Source organism: Octopus sinensis, linkage group LG14 (assembly GCF_006345805.1).
Source record: "Octopus sinensis linkage group LG14, ASM634580v1, whole genome shotgun sequence".
In the NCBI taxonomy this organism is placed as follows: Eukaryota; Metazoa; Mollusca; class Cephalopoda; order Octopoda; family Octopodidae; genus Octopus; species Octopus sinensis.
The window spans coordinates 5,120,625-5,133,796 of record NC_043010.1 but is presented as its reverse complement, the minus strand read 5'-3'; the positions used below and the strand labels follow the sequence as shown (position 1 = coordinate 5,133,796).

At 28.9% G+C, this 13,172-nt stretch overlaps 1 protein-coding gene across 1 annotated transcript in view; it reads left to right on the top strand.

Annotated features, from left to right (window-relative positions):
* LOC115219539 (protocadherin-18-like) overlaps window positions 1-13,172 on the top strand; it is a 254,770-nt gene that overhangs the window by 235,057 nt on the left and 6,541 nt on the right. Inside the window, exon 3 of the mRNA XM_036509210.1 lies at window positions 6,942-7,047. Within this exon, the coding sequence (XP_036365103.1) occupies window positions 6,942-7,047 (106 nt within the window). The remainder of the gene's footprint in view (window positions 1-6,941; window positions 7,048-13,172) is intronic.

Below are 13,172 nucleotides of genomic sequence, written 5' to 3'. Positions count from 1 at the left end.
AAACGTTTCTCACAACAAACTTGGAATTCCTGATTCATTGAATATGCCTGCCACAACTCCTTCAAATATTACCATAGTCAGAGCTGATGTAAGGGGAATAATCCTTTCCTGCCTGCACCATGCTTCCAGAATTTCATTTTTACCATCACAGATACATTTTGAGCACCATGTATTGCCAATTATTTTGATCCCTTGTCCTCTGAGAGATTTGAAATCTTGAGATGAGCCTTCCTACTAACTTTATCCCAAGTATTCCTGGGAGTCTTATTCTACAAGTTCCATCAGTATTAACTGATTGGCACTGAACTATAGCCCTACCTTGATCTGTATGCATCACATGCCCTTACCAATACAATATTTTCTCTCTCTTGGCTGCAATATCTAACATACAAAGTTGAGCATTTACAAGGTATGTATACAAACAGTTTTATTGTACTCGTCCGAAATATACCATCTTCTAAAATGAAGGCATCTCAAGCTACTTGAGTGCTTTCACCCAAAATGTTCAAAACACATGCTTAACATCAAGTTGCAAAGTAAAAAGACTTGACATAGAAGTCCTTGCAAAGGCAGGATATATAAGCACCCAGTCACTCATCATATCTCTTCAGGGATTGGTCAGGCCCTGTTGTGTATAAGGAAGATAACGGGATTCCAGTGCAAGTGTTCTATAGTGAGTAATGCACAGGAAAGCATTTTCAGCATAAACCACAAAAAGGAGATAAAAGTTGCATAAAAGGTAAACTGAAGGAACTGCAGAGCAATGTAAAGAAGTGGGAAGAACTAACTTTGGAAAGAGCAGAATGGAAGAAACATATAAGGGAAGATTGTAAAACTTTTCATGAGGGTCACCTTGAGCTTGAGAGCCTAAAGAACTGGCTTCAGAAGTACTGTGATAAGGGGATATATATATTATAATATATATATATATATATATATATATATGTATCTACATACATGGTCTGATCAATAAGTATCCGGATGTTACCATAGTGACAAAACTAAAGCACACATAGTGAAGCTGCTTAGAAGAGATTGACCTTGAACTCTGCTGTGCATGCACACACTAAGTGTTAACACTCCAGCTCACTTCTGTTGTTTACAGCAGTGCTTGGAAGGAATATGTGTAGCGTGTGATTGTCGCATTCATTTTTGGAAGGAGGAAAAAGTTGCAAGGAGTGAGATATGGGGAATGCAGTGGCTGTCGGACCTGGAGAATGCTATACCTAGCTAAAAACTGCTGCACAAGCTGCACAAAATGGGCAGGTGCGTTGTCATGGTGCATTTGCCACTCACCGGATGCATGCAGTTGTGGCCTTTTCTGACAAATAGCATCCCACATATGCCACAAAACATCAGAGCAGGACTCCTTGTTTACTGTCTGACCAGGTGGAACATACTCATGATGAATAATCCCCTTGTAGTCGTAAAAAATGATCAACAGTGTCTTCCTGTTGCTTTGATCCATTTGGTCTCAGAGAGTTTGGGGTCTTCCCCTCAGGAGACTGAGCCTTTGATTCGTGGTCATAGCCATAGATCTACGATTCACCTCCCATTATCTATTTTCAAAAAGTTTTCATTGTTCTTGACGCAATCAAGGAGATCTTGTGCAACTGAAACCTAAATATCTTCTTGGTCAGCTGAAAGAAGTTTTGGCACAAACTTGGCTGATACACGTCTCATACGCATTTATAGTGCATTTTAGAAAAACAAATAATGAGTTGATATCCTCCACCATGACCACTACAAGAACTGGAGACAGTTTTAGCTGAAGAATGAACAAAAATTACTTTGGAAACAATTCAAACCTTGTATGAGTCCATACATCGTAGATTTCAAGCTGTAGGTGATCCTAGCACATATTAAAATAAATTTGTTGGAAATTTTAAGGGGTCTTCTATTATTGTCCAAACCCAGTGTGTGTATATATATATATATATATATATATATATATATATATATATATAATATATATAATATATACATATTAAATATATATATATCTTTATATATAAAAGTCAAGTTGTGTGTCTGTCTCCTACGATTAGATTCCTAACTACTCCCACATTTGCAGTGCAGTTTAACCAAAACCGGGTATCTTATAGTCGTGATTCATATCGAGCCCTTCTGGGTATTAGCGCGCGTCTACAATGAGTCTACAATTAAAAAAAAATTTACCATCATTTTTTTCCATTTCAATGCATTTTTTCCGCTATTATATAAGGGAAGTAACTCTCTAAAAATGTCTACGATGAGTCAACAATTTAAAAAAAAAATTACCATCATTTTTTTTCCATTTTTAATGCATGTTTTTGCTATTTTTTGGCTATAACTCTCTAAAAATGCTTATATAGTTATTTCCCTTACAAACCTGAGCAACGCCGGGCGATACTGCTAGTATATATATATATATGTATATACATATGTATATGCATATGTATATGCTACTTGCTTCCAAACAGTTTCTGTTTACCAAATTCATTCACAAGGCATTGGTTAGTTAGGGCTATTGTTGAAGACACTTGTCTAAAGTACAAGGCAGTGGGATTGAACTTGAAACCACAGAGTTGGAAAGCAAGCTTCTTAATCACACAGCCATGCCTATGCATATGCATATATTACACACACATGCACATATGTGCAGCAGCATTATCAATCACTTTTCCCTGTTGGCATGTGTTTGAATGGCTATCATGAATCAAGTTAGTTCTTCACTTATTTAAGTATTGCATCTGTCCAAATGAGGATGTGGACCACATGTTGTTTGTGTTACAATTTTGGGAATACTTTCTATGGACCGAGTCCCATTCTATTGACAATCACATTACGTAATGTACACGAATATTTATTGTGGTACACCATTTCTAGAGAGACTGGCCATAATGACTCTAAAGAATCTTGTCTACTCTACTTTATTACCACATACAGAGTCACCAGCAGCATATGCATGAAACATGTATCTATCTACCTATCAGTTTCTATACAGATAAGAATACATACATACACACACATAGATAGATAGATAGACAGATAGATAAATAGACAGATAGATAAATAGATAGACAGATAGATAAATAGATAGATAGATAGATAAATAGATAGATAGATAGATAGATAGATAGATAGATAGATAGATAGATGGATAGATAGATGGATGGATAGATGGATAGATAAATAGATAGATAGATAGGTAGATAGATAGATAAATAGATAGATGGATAGATAGATGGATAGATAGATGGATGATGGATGGATAGATAGATAGATAGATGGACGGATGGACAGATGGACAGATATAGACAGACAGACAGATAGACAGACAGATAGATAGATAGATAGATAGATAGATAGATAGATAGATAGGATAGATTGACGGATGGACAGACGAGACAGATATAGACAGACAGACAGAAAATAGACAGATAGACCATATAGATAGATAGATAGATAGAATAGATAGATAGATGATAGATAGGATAGATAGATATTAGATAGATAGATAGATATAGAATAGATATAGATAGATGGATGGATGGACAGATGGATGGATGGATGGATGGTTGGATACACACACACAGGCAGGCAAGCAAATGGACAGATAGACAGACATATAGAGGAATAGATTATTCTGGGCTCACATTGGTGAACAGTTAAGCGAAAAAAAACAAATGTTTTGAGTATTGTTAGGTAATGTGGAATAACATTTATTTGAATCAGAATCTGTTTGTGTCACTACTTGGAGTAACCTCAAACCAACAAACAACTCAAGCAGATTCAGCTTTGAATAAATGTTATGTATACATACACAGGTGTATGTATGTATGTATGTATATGTGTGTCTATGTGTTTATATGTGCCTATCTGCCAGGTTTTATATATATACATATATTAATACATAATACATTCATACATGCATATGTATGTGTGCATACACACACACGTATGTATGTATGTATGTATGTATGATGTATGTATGTAGGTATGTATATATATATATATATATATATATGTATGAATATTTAATATATATATTATATATATATATTGTATATATATATGTATAGTATATAATACATATATATTACACACATATATTATATTTATATATGCTTATATATATCTATATATATATATATATATACATATATATACATATATAGACTAGATATTTATAATATATATATATACATATATATATATATATATATATATAATATATAGACTATATATATATAATATATATATATATATAATATTATATAATATATATATATATTATATACTATATATATCTATACATATATATATATATCTATATATCATATATATATATATATATATATATAAATGCATATATAACATGATCAAATATTTAGAAGATGAACTCAACATAGATAGATATTTCATAGTTTGTAAAAAAACAAAAAGGAAAATTTCCACAAACCAACAATATCAGTTAAATACAATATTTCTTTTTTTCACCAAAGAAAGAGAGAAAAAGTTTATAATAGAGTGGGAATAAGACATTGTAAAACACATGAAATAGTTTCTTTTGAACTGAAATTGAATTTAATGTATTTTTCGCTTGTTTTTTTTTTCATTAGTTTTCTTTTTCTCTTACGGAGATATCTATTTGCTAACATCTGCTTGAATATAAAGTGCAAGAGAATATTTTAATATCATTTATAAGCACTCCCTCAGAGAGAATTCTTATAAAATACATACACAGGCATCTAAGTGTTTACTTACAAATATACATACATGCATATATTATATATATATATTATATATATATATAGTATATTATATATATATATTATATATATATATATGTATATACATTCATATATATATGTATATATTGTATGTTATTGTATATATACATATATATGTTGTGTGTGTGTGTTTATATAAATGTAAGTAAATATATATAATTAGATAGATAGACAGATGTATAATATATATATATATATATATGTTGATATGTACATATATACCTATCTATCATTCTACCTATATCTATATATAATGTGTGTGTGCATATGTGTGTCTGTGTGTATGCATGTACTTATGTATGTATGTATATATGTATGTATGTATGTATGTATTTATGCATGTATGTATGTTTGTAAGCATATATGTATCAAGATCATCATCATCATCATCCTTTAATGTCCACTTTTCCATGCTTGTATGGGTCAGATAAATTTGATGCCGCTGGATCCCTTACCTGTTTCCAACCTTCTCACCTGTTTCAAAGCAAGGTAATATTTTCCTAAGGCCAGATGTATTTCCCATGGAAAACTGGAAGCCGATAACCTTAGTTGTATGACAATAACAATTATTTATAATCATCAAAGTGTATCAAGACAAGGTGTTACACAAACACACACATGCACACAAATGCACACAAACACACACATGCACACACACACACACACACACACACACACTACATGCATATACAACAAGTTTTTTTCAGTTTCTGTCTGCCAAATTAACTCACAAGGCCAAGTTAACCCAAAGCTACAGTAGAAAATACTTGCCTAAGTTATCCTATGGTGGGATTGAACCAGAGATCACATGGTCAGGAAGCAAGAATTTTAACACCCCAACTTCACTACTTCTGTCTATATAAGCATATATATTATATATATATATATATATATATATATATATATATATATATATATAATATAATGTATATGTAGTATGTAATGTATGTATGTAGGTATGTATGTATGTATGTATGTATATGTGTAATATATATATATATTATATTCTATATTAATATATATATATATTATATACATATATCTAATATATCTATACATAAATATATATACATATATATTACATACATATACACATACATATATATACTATATATATATGTATGTATGTATGTATGTATGTATGTATGTATGTATGTATGTATATATATATACACATATACATACATATATATACATATACATATATATATATATAAACACACACACATGAGGGGGTGCTGAAAAGTTCCTGGTTTTAAGAGTATCACAAAAGGCCTGGCTGGAGGCCCAACATTCTGGGTTCTTTTACAGGGCTTAGAAAAACTGAAAGACCACTGCAATAAGTGTGTGAATCTAAGAAGGTGTATATGTTGAATAAAATCATAATTAGCTGATCCCCCTGTATTTTCTTTTACCCAAAGTGAGGAAGTTTCCAGCATACCTTCATGTGCATATATATATATACATATATGTATATATATATATATATATATATATATATATATATATATATATATATACACCATATATATACAAGATGAGAGAGTGAGAAGACAGACCGAAATAATAGATACACATTTATACATACATAATCTTATGTTTATATATATTTGCATATATATATAGACACATGGATACACACACACACATATATATATATAGATAAATACATAGATTTTTTGTATCTTTATTAAGTTAAATATATATATATATATATATGTATATGCATACATACATATATGCATGTGTGTATTTGTGTGTTTGTGTGTGTGTAAATATTTATATACTTATACATACATGTTATATATATATATGTATGTGTATGTATGTATGTATGAATGTATATATAAGTTCCTCTGCTAAATCAACTTGTGAGCAAAGTAAAGTCTATGATAGTAATTCTGTCTCCCTTCAATGGGAGCCACAACCTGCCAATCACTGGGCTGCAGCAGTTAATATAGACAGACATACACTTCTCACTCAGTGAAACTACAAAACTCTCTCTTTCATTCTTTCATATCCCAGTTCCCTCATCCTCTGTGTCGTTCTTTATCTGTCTGTCTTACTCTGTCACTCTCAGTTTCTCCATCACTCTCTCTCTCTCCTCTCTCTCTCTCTCTCTCTCTCTCACTTACTCAACCATTCCTACTCCTCAGCCAACAACAGATCATGCTACATAAACTTGCCAGCACAGAGCAGCAGCAGTTACCTTACAACTCTACAGCAGGATACACATCTGAAATGATACAGAAGCAAAGATTGGGCATCGCTGGTAAATATCTTTCTTTATAGTTTGTTTGTTATTTGCTATTACTTTTCAAGTTAAGGATATTAAAAAAAAATAATTGATATCAGAATATTGAGTAGTAACAAACAATATAGATATTGTATTGTCATAAAATATTTTGTGATTTTGGAGGCAATAACAGTATTCTATCACATTGTAATATTGATATTTGTTGATGTATAGAAAAGTAGTAAAACTAAATTTTGGAATTTCTTTGAAATTTTTTATGTCTTATACAATACTGTTATTTATTCCTACATACAGTTTTTTTAATCGTGAAATCAGGAATATTATGATTCTCTCATTATCTCTCTGTCTCTTGCAATATATATATATATATATACACACACATATGTATATATTTACATATATACATATATAGATATATGTATATGTATGTATGTATGTATGCATGTATGTATAGAATGCGTATATATATATTATATATATAATATATATATATATATATATATATATATATATATATATATATTTACCTTTCTTTTGCTCTCCATTAAGTTTGAATTAGTTGATAGAGGATTGAAATGAATCAAGCATTCTATTTATGTATACTGCAAAGAAAAGTTATATACATAAAAAAAAAAAAAACTTTCTATGTTACTAGACATAATTATCAAACAGTTAACTCTGTTGAATTAGATTTTGAAGCAAAACTTCTGAAACATAAAAATGACTTATAAGTGTGCATGTATATGTATGTGCATGCATGCACATGTGTGTGTACATTCTCTGCTAATATGTTCATATGCATTTTTCTTCTTTTTGTTTTAATAATGTATAAAGCTTTGAAGTCCATCATAATACACAGAAGTTGCAGTTTCTACTGTATAAAACTTTCACTTCAAAATTAGGGACTTTTTATTTGATAATCTTCACAATTTACATCCTTTAGCTTCACTTCACATATAGAAGAACAAGTTAAGGCTTCATATAATCAGCTTTCTCTGACTTTAGAAATGTTTTATTTTATTTATATCTATTTTTGAGTGGTTTTTATTTTATTTTCAATAATCATATTCTAAAAAAAAAATATTATCCTTAATAAGTAATTGATATCAGATCTAGTTTAAATAAGGCAGATCATTTGATAAAACTTTTTTCCTGTACTTGAAGTTTTATGTCACTTACTGCTATCTTTGTTATATATTTATAGATATTGCTGTTTTATTTAACATTTTAGGGCTGTTGTAGCATCATGTAGTTTTCATAATACTTATAGAACTTACATTTTGTTTACTCTTAGTATCTATTAAAAATTGTATAAATGATATCTCAATTATTATATATATATATATATACACTAACCAGTGGTTCTCAACTATTTTTGACGTATGGGTCCCTTTGATAGACCCTGCTAACCATTTGATGTTTAAAAAGTCTTGTCATGTTTTTATAATCAAAAATCAATAGGACTTGTATAAGGACATTGTTAAAGTATTTTGTGTGTTGCAGAAGTATAAACAATTAATTGCTCTCAAATTTAAACAACAAAATCTTATATGGGCCCGAAAGGACCATATGGACTCCCATTGAAAATCCCTGATATACATACACCCTTCTGGAATACAAGAAGGTATCACTATTTTTATGGGTTTGCAAACCTAAAAGTCAAATGGCATTTTTTTTTTTTTTTTTTTTTTTTTTTTTTACTTTTTAATAATCTTTGTCTCTCTGAAAAAAGTTAGAGTTTGTAAATCGATCATTATCCCAAGTATTAAAATGTACCTTTTTTGCGTGTAGACAATCTTATTTTCTAGTCTCAGACTAGACCTAACTTATCCAAATTTTACCACAATGCCAATAATTGCTTTATACTACTAAATAAAGATTTCAAAGTTTTTTATTAGCAAACTGATTAATTGCTTTGATATCCTTATTCTCTATGTAAAAAATTTATCCCAACATTTTTTATAAGTTAACTAACTTTATATTTTGTAATAACATACTAATGTTACTTTTCTTCAAGATTATCCAACAAAATTTAATTTCATAATTAGCACTTTTCATCTAATTATAATTAATTATAATTTAACCCTTGTGCCAAATTAAACAGTACCCAATAGCAATATTATAGTCATAGAAACTTTACTGTTATCAACAGTTTGTAATTTATCTATAACCATTCTGGATACCATAGTTCCTTCTATATATATATGCATATATATATATATATATATATATATATATATATATATATGCACATATACACATACATATATACAGAGAGAGAGACAGAGAGACGGAGAGGGAGAGAGATATTTAAAACAGATAAGCGGAATTGCTTTAGACATACATATACATATGTATAAGTATGTGTATGGTTCTTAAATTAGAAAGGGCAAAATATTTTCCTGTCTATAGTAGAAATAACTTCTAATACTACTACTACTACTACTACTACTACTATTCACTAGTCATCATCATCACCAGGGTCTTTATCCTCCACCAACACCTCTTCTTGCTTTTTCTTCTTTTCATCCTTATCCTCCTCCTCCTCCTCCTCACCTTCATCATCATCATCATCATCATCATTGTCATCATTAATATCATCATCATCCTCATCCTCACCATCATCATCATCATCATCATCATCATTATTATATTATTATATTATTATTATTATTATTATTATTATTATTATTATTATTAGTATTATTATTATCATCATCATCATGATTATTATTACTACCATTATTATTATTACTACTACAGCTACTGTTATTTTGCAATATCTGTTACATAAAAATTAAATTCCACACACAGTATTTGTCAGGATGTGTGAGACAAAATCAGCAGACAAAATCAATTTCACACAAACACAGATGCAGAACTACACACCTACATGTATGAATGTTTATGTATAATTGTGTGTATGTATGTATGTATGGCCATAAATGCATCCACACATTATTTCAATCACATACATACATATGAAGTCAGATAAATGTATATATTTGAACATATATATACTTATACATATTCATATTCATATACATATACATATGCATATTCTTATTTCAATATACATATATATATGTATATCTATATCTATAAATATATATATATATATATATATATATATATACATATATATATATATATATGTTATATATATGTATATATATATTTATAATATATATATGTATGTATATATATATATATTCTTATATATATGTATATATATGTATGTATGTATTAATGTATGTATATATATGTATGAATGTATGCATCTATGTATGCATATGTCATATGTATATGTTTGTATATGTGTGTATATATATATATATATAATATATATATATATATATATATATATACACATATATAGGTACAAAAAGACACATATTATGCACAAACATACTGATATATGTATGTGCGTATAAATATATATATTTATATATATATATATATATATACACACACATATTTATATACATACATACATATTACAGAGACACACAGATACACACAAAAAAACACATGTCTGTGTATACTTGTGTTTTTCTATGTGTACAAGAAAGTAATTGTTTTAGGACAAAAACAAAAAAAAAGAGCACAAAACAAAACACAAAACAAAATAAAACATAAAAACAGTTCAAAGAAATGAGAGATTTTTGTGCAATTAAAAACCAGTAATAGCAATAGTTTTGCTGATGCATAATTCACAAAGATACATCGCATATGAGTAGTTGTAAAAAGTCTGAAATTAGTATTAACGGTACGTTAGGGTTATCATCTCTGACAAATGTGACCATAAAACATTACAGCTCACTACCTTTCTTATGGTGGACATAAATCTAATTTTATTTGAGCAAACTGTCAAAAATGTTAATGTTGCAGATTTTATGGCATTTTTATTCTCAATCGCTTGCATCAAAGTATAAGATGAAAAATGTTTTGATTGGAAACTTTCTTGAGCTCTGGAGCATGTATGCTAGTAGTGTGGTATGTTGTGTATGGTGTATGGCGTTGTGAATGGGTACGTGGAAGTTAGTGTTGTGAGTGACCATTATATGGTGAGATGCACGCACATATAAATACGCACACAAACACAAACACACACATACACACACATGCATATGAATATATACATAAGGTTAAGTTGTGTCTGTGTGTGCATGTGTTGGGATGTATACATTCATATATATATATATATATATATATATATATATATATTTGTATATGTATGTATATGCATATATATACACACACATATATATATGTACGTATGAATATACATATACATATATATACACATATGTACACCTAAAGACATACATACATATATACATGTATATGTATGTATATATATATATGTATGTATGTATGTATGTATTTATATATGTTATGTATGTGAGTCTGGGTGTGTATGTCTGTGTGCATGTATGTAAGTGTGTGTGTGTATGTGTATACACACATACTGAAAAACAAATAAATACATAGATAACACCTACATATATATATATACTTGTGTACTTGTGTGTGTGTGTGTGTGTGTGTGTGTGTGTAAAGAAAATCAAAATAAGGTGGTGAAAATAGTTGAAGCAGAAACTGATTTAAGATTATGAATGTGAAAATCTTATTTGCATTTAGAGAAATAAACATTTTTATATTCACAAGTGTGTTTCTAATTTAGTATGTATGTATATATATATGAATAAGTGTCTGGAGATGAGTATAGATGTGTATACATGCATAAATAAATATATATATAAATATATATATATACCTTATATATATATATATATATATATATATATATATATATATATATATATATATTATATATATATACATATATGTATAATATATATATATATATATATGTTATATATATATGTATATATATGTATATGTATGAGGGTGTATGTTCTGTTCTGCTTTTTATTATCACCTATATGAACTGGTTGGGTATTTTAGATTATTAAATGTCATGTCTGTAACTACGTTTGGTGTTGTGTATTTATAAATGTGTATATAAATATATAATCTATTTGAATTTTGTGCTTCCTATGAATGTACGCTCAAACACACACACATACAAATACATAGATATATATATTTATATATTAAAAGCTATATACATATAAACATATGTTTATAGAAAGAAATGTATAAGTATAAATAAATATATGCATATATGTATGTGTGTGTGTATACCTATTTATATATACATATATATACATATATATATATATATATATATTATTACATACATATATATATGTGCATATATATACATATATATACATATATATATATATATATATATATATATATATATATATATATATATATATATATATAGTGGTATGTATATATATACATATATATAGTCCAGCAGCAGCAGCACCATCCTTTTATGTCTTTTTCTCCTCCTAGCATGGGTTGGATGGTTTGACCAGAGTTGGCAAGCTGGTAAGCTACACCAGGTTCCAAGCTGATTTAACTTGGTTTCTGTGGCTGAATGCCCTTCCTAATACCATCCACTTGACAGTGTGTGCCGTGTGCTTTTAATATGGCACCAGCATGAGTGCTTTTACACGGTACCAGCACAGGTGCTTTTTATGTGGCACTGACAAAGGACTCTTACAGGCCAATTCTCTTTCCTAGGGGATGTGGTGGCCTTATATCATATATATATATATATATATATATATATATATATGCCTGTATGTATGTATACGTGCACACATACAAAGTAAAAAGTGGTTTTTGATAGGAGGAGCATTTAGCTATAGGGAAAGAACCCAGTTTGAAATGTACTGCTTCTATATGGTTCTCCAAAACACTAACTCCAAACATGATCTGTAGTAATCTAGGATGGCTCAACCAGCCAAACTATGCTAGAATAGAAAACCAACATAAAGTAATGTGATGTTACTACTTTCATACACACATACACACACACATTCATACATAGAGAAGAGGGATAGATAGATACAAACATTTATATTCTATGTATATGTATATTTGTATATATGCTTGTTTGCATGTTTGTATATGTATAAGCATACCTCTGTTCAGAGTTGATAGGAAGTAAGTGGAGTATATATATATATATGTATATATATATATAACTCTATTTG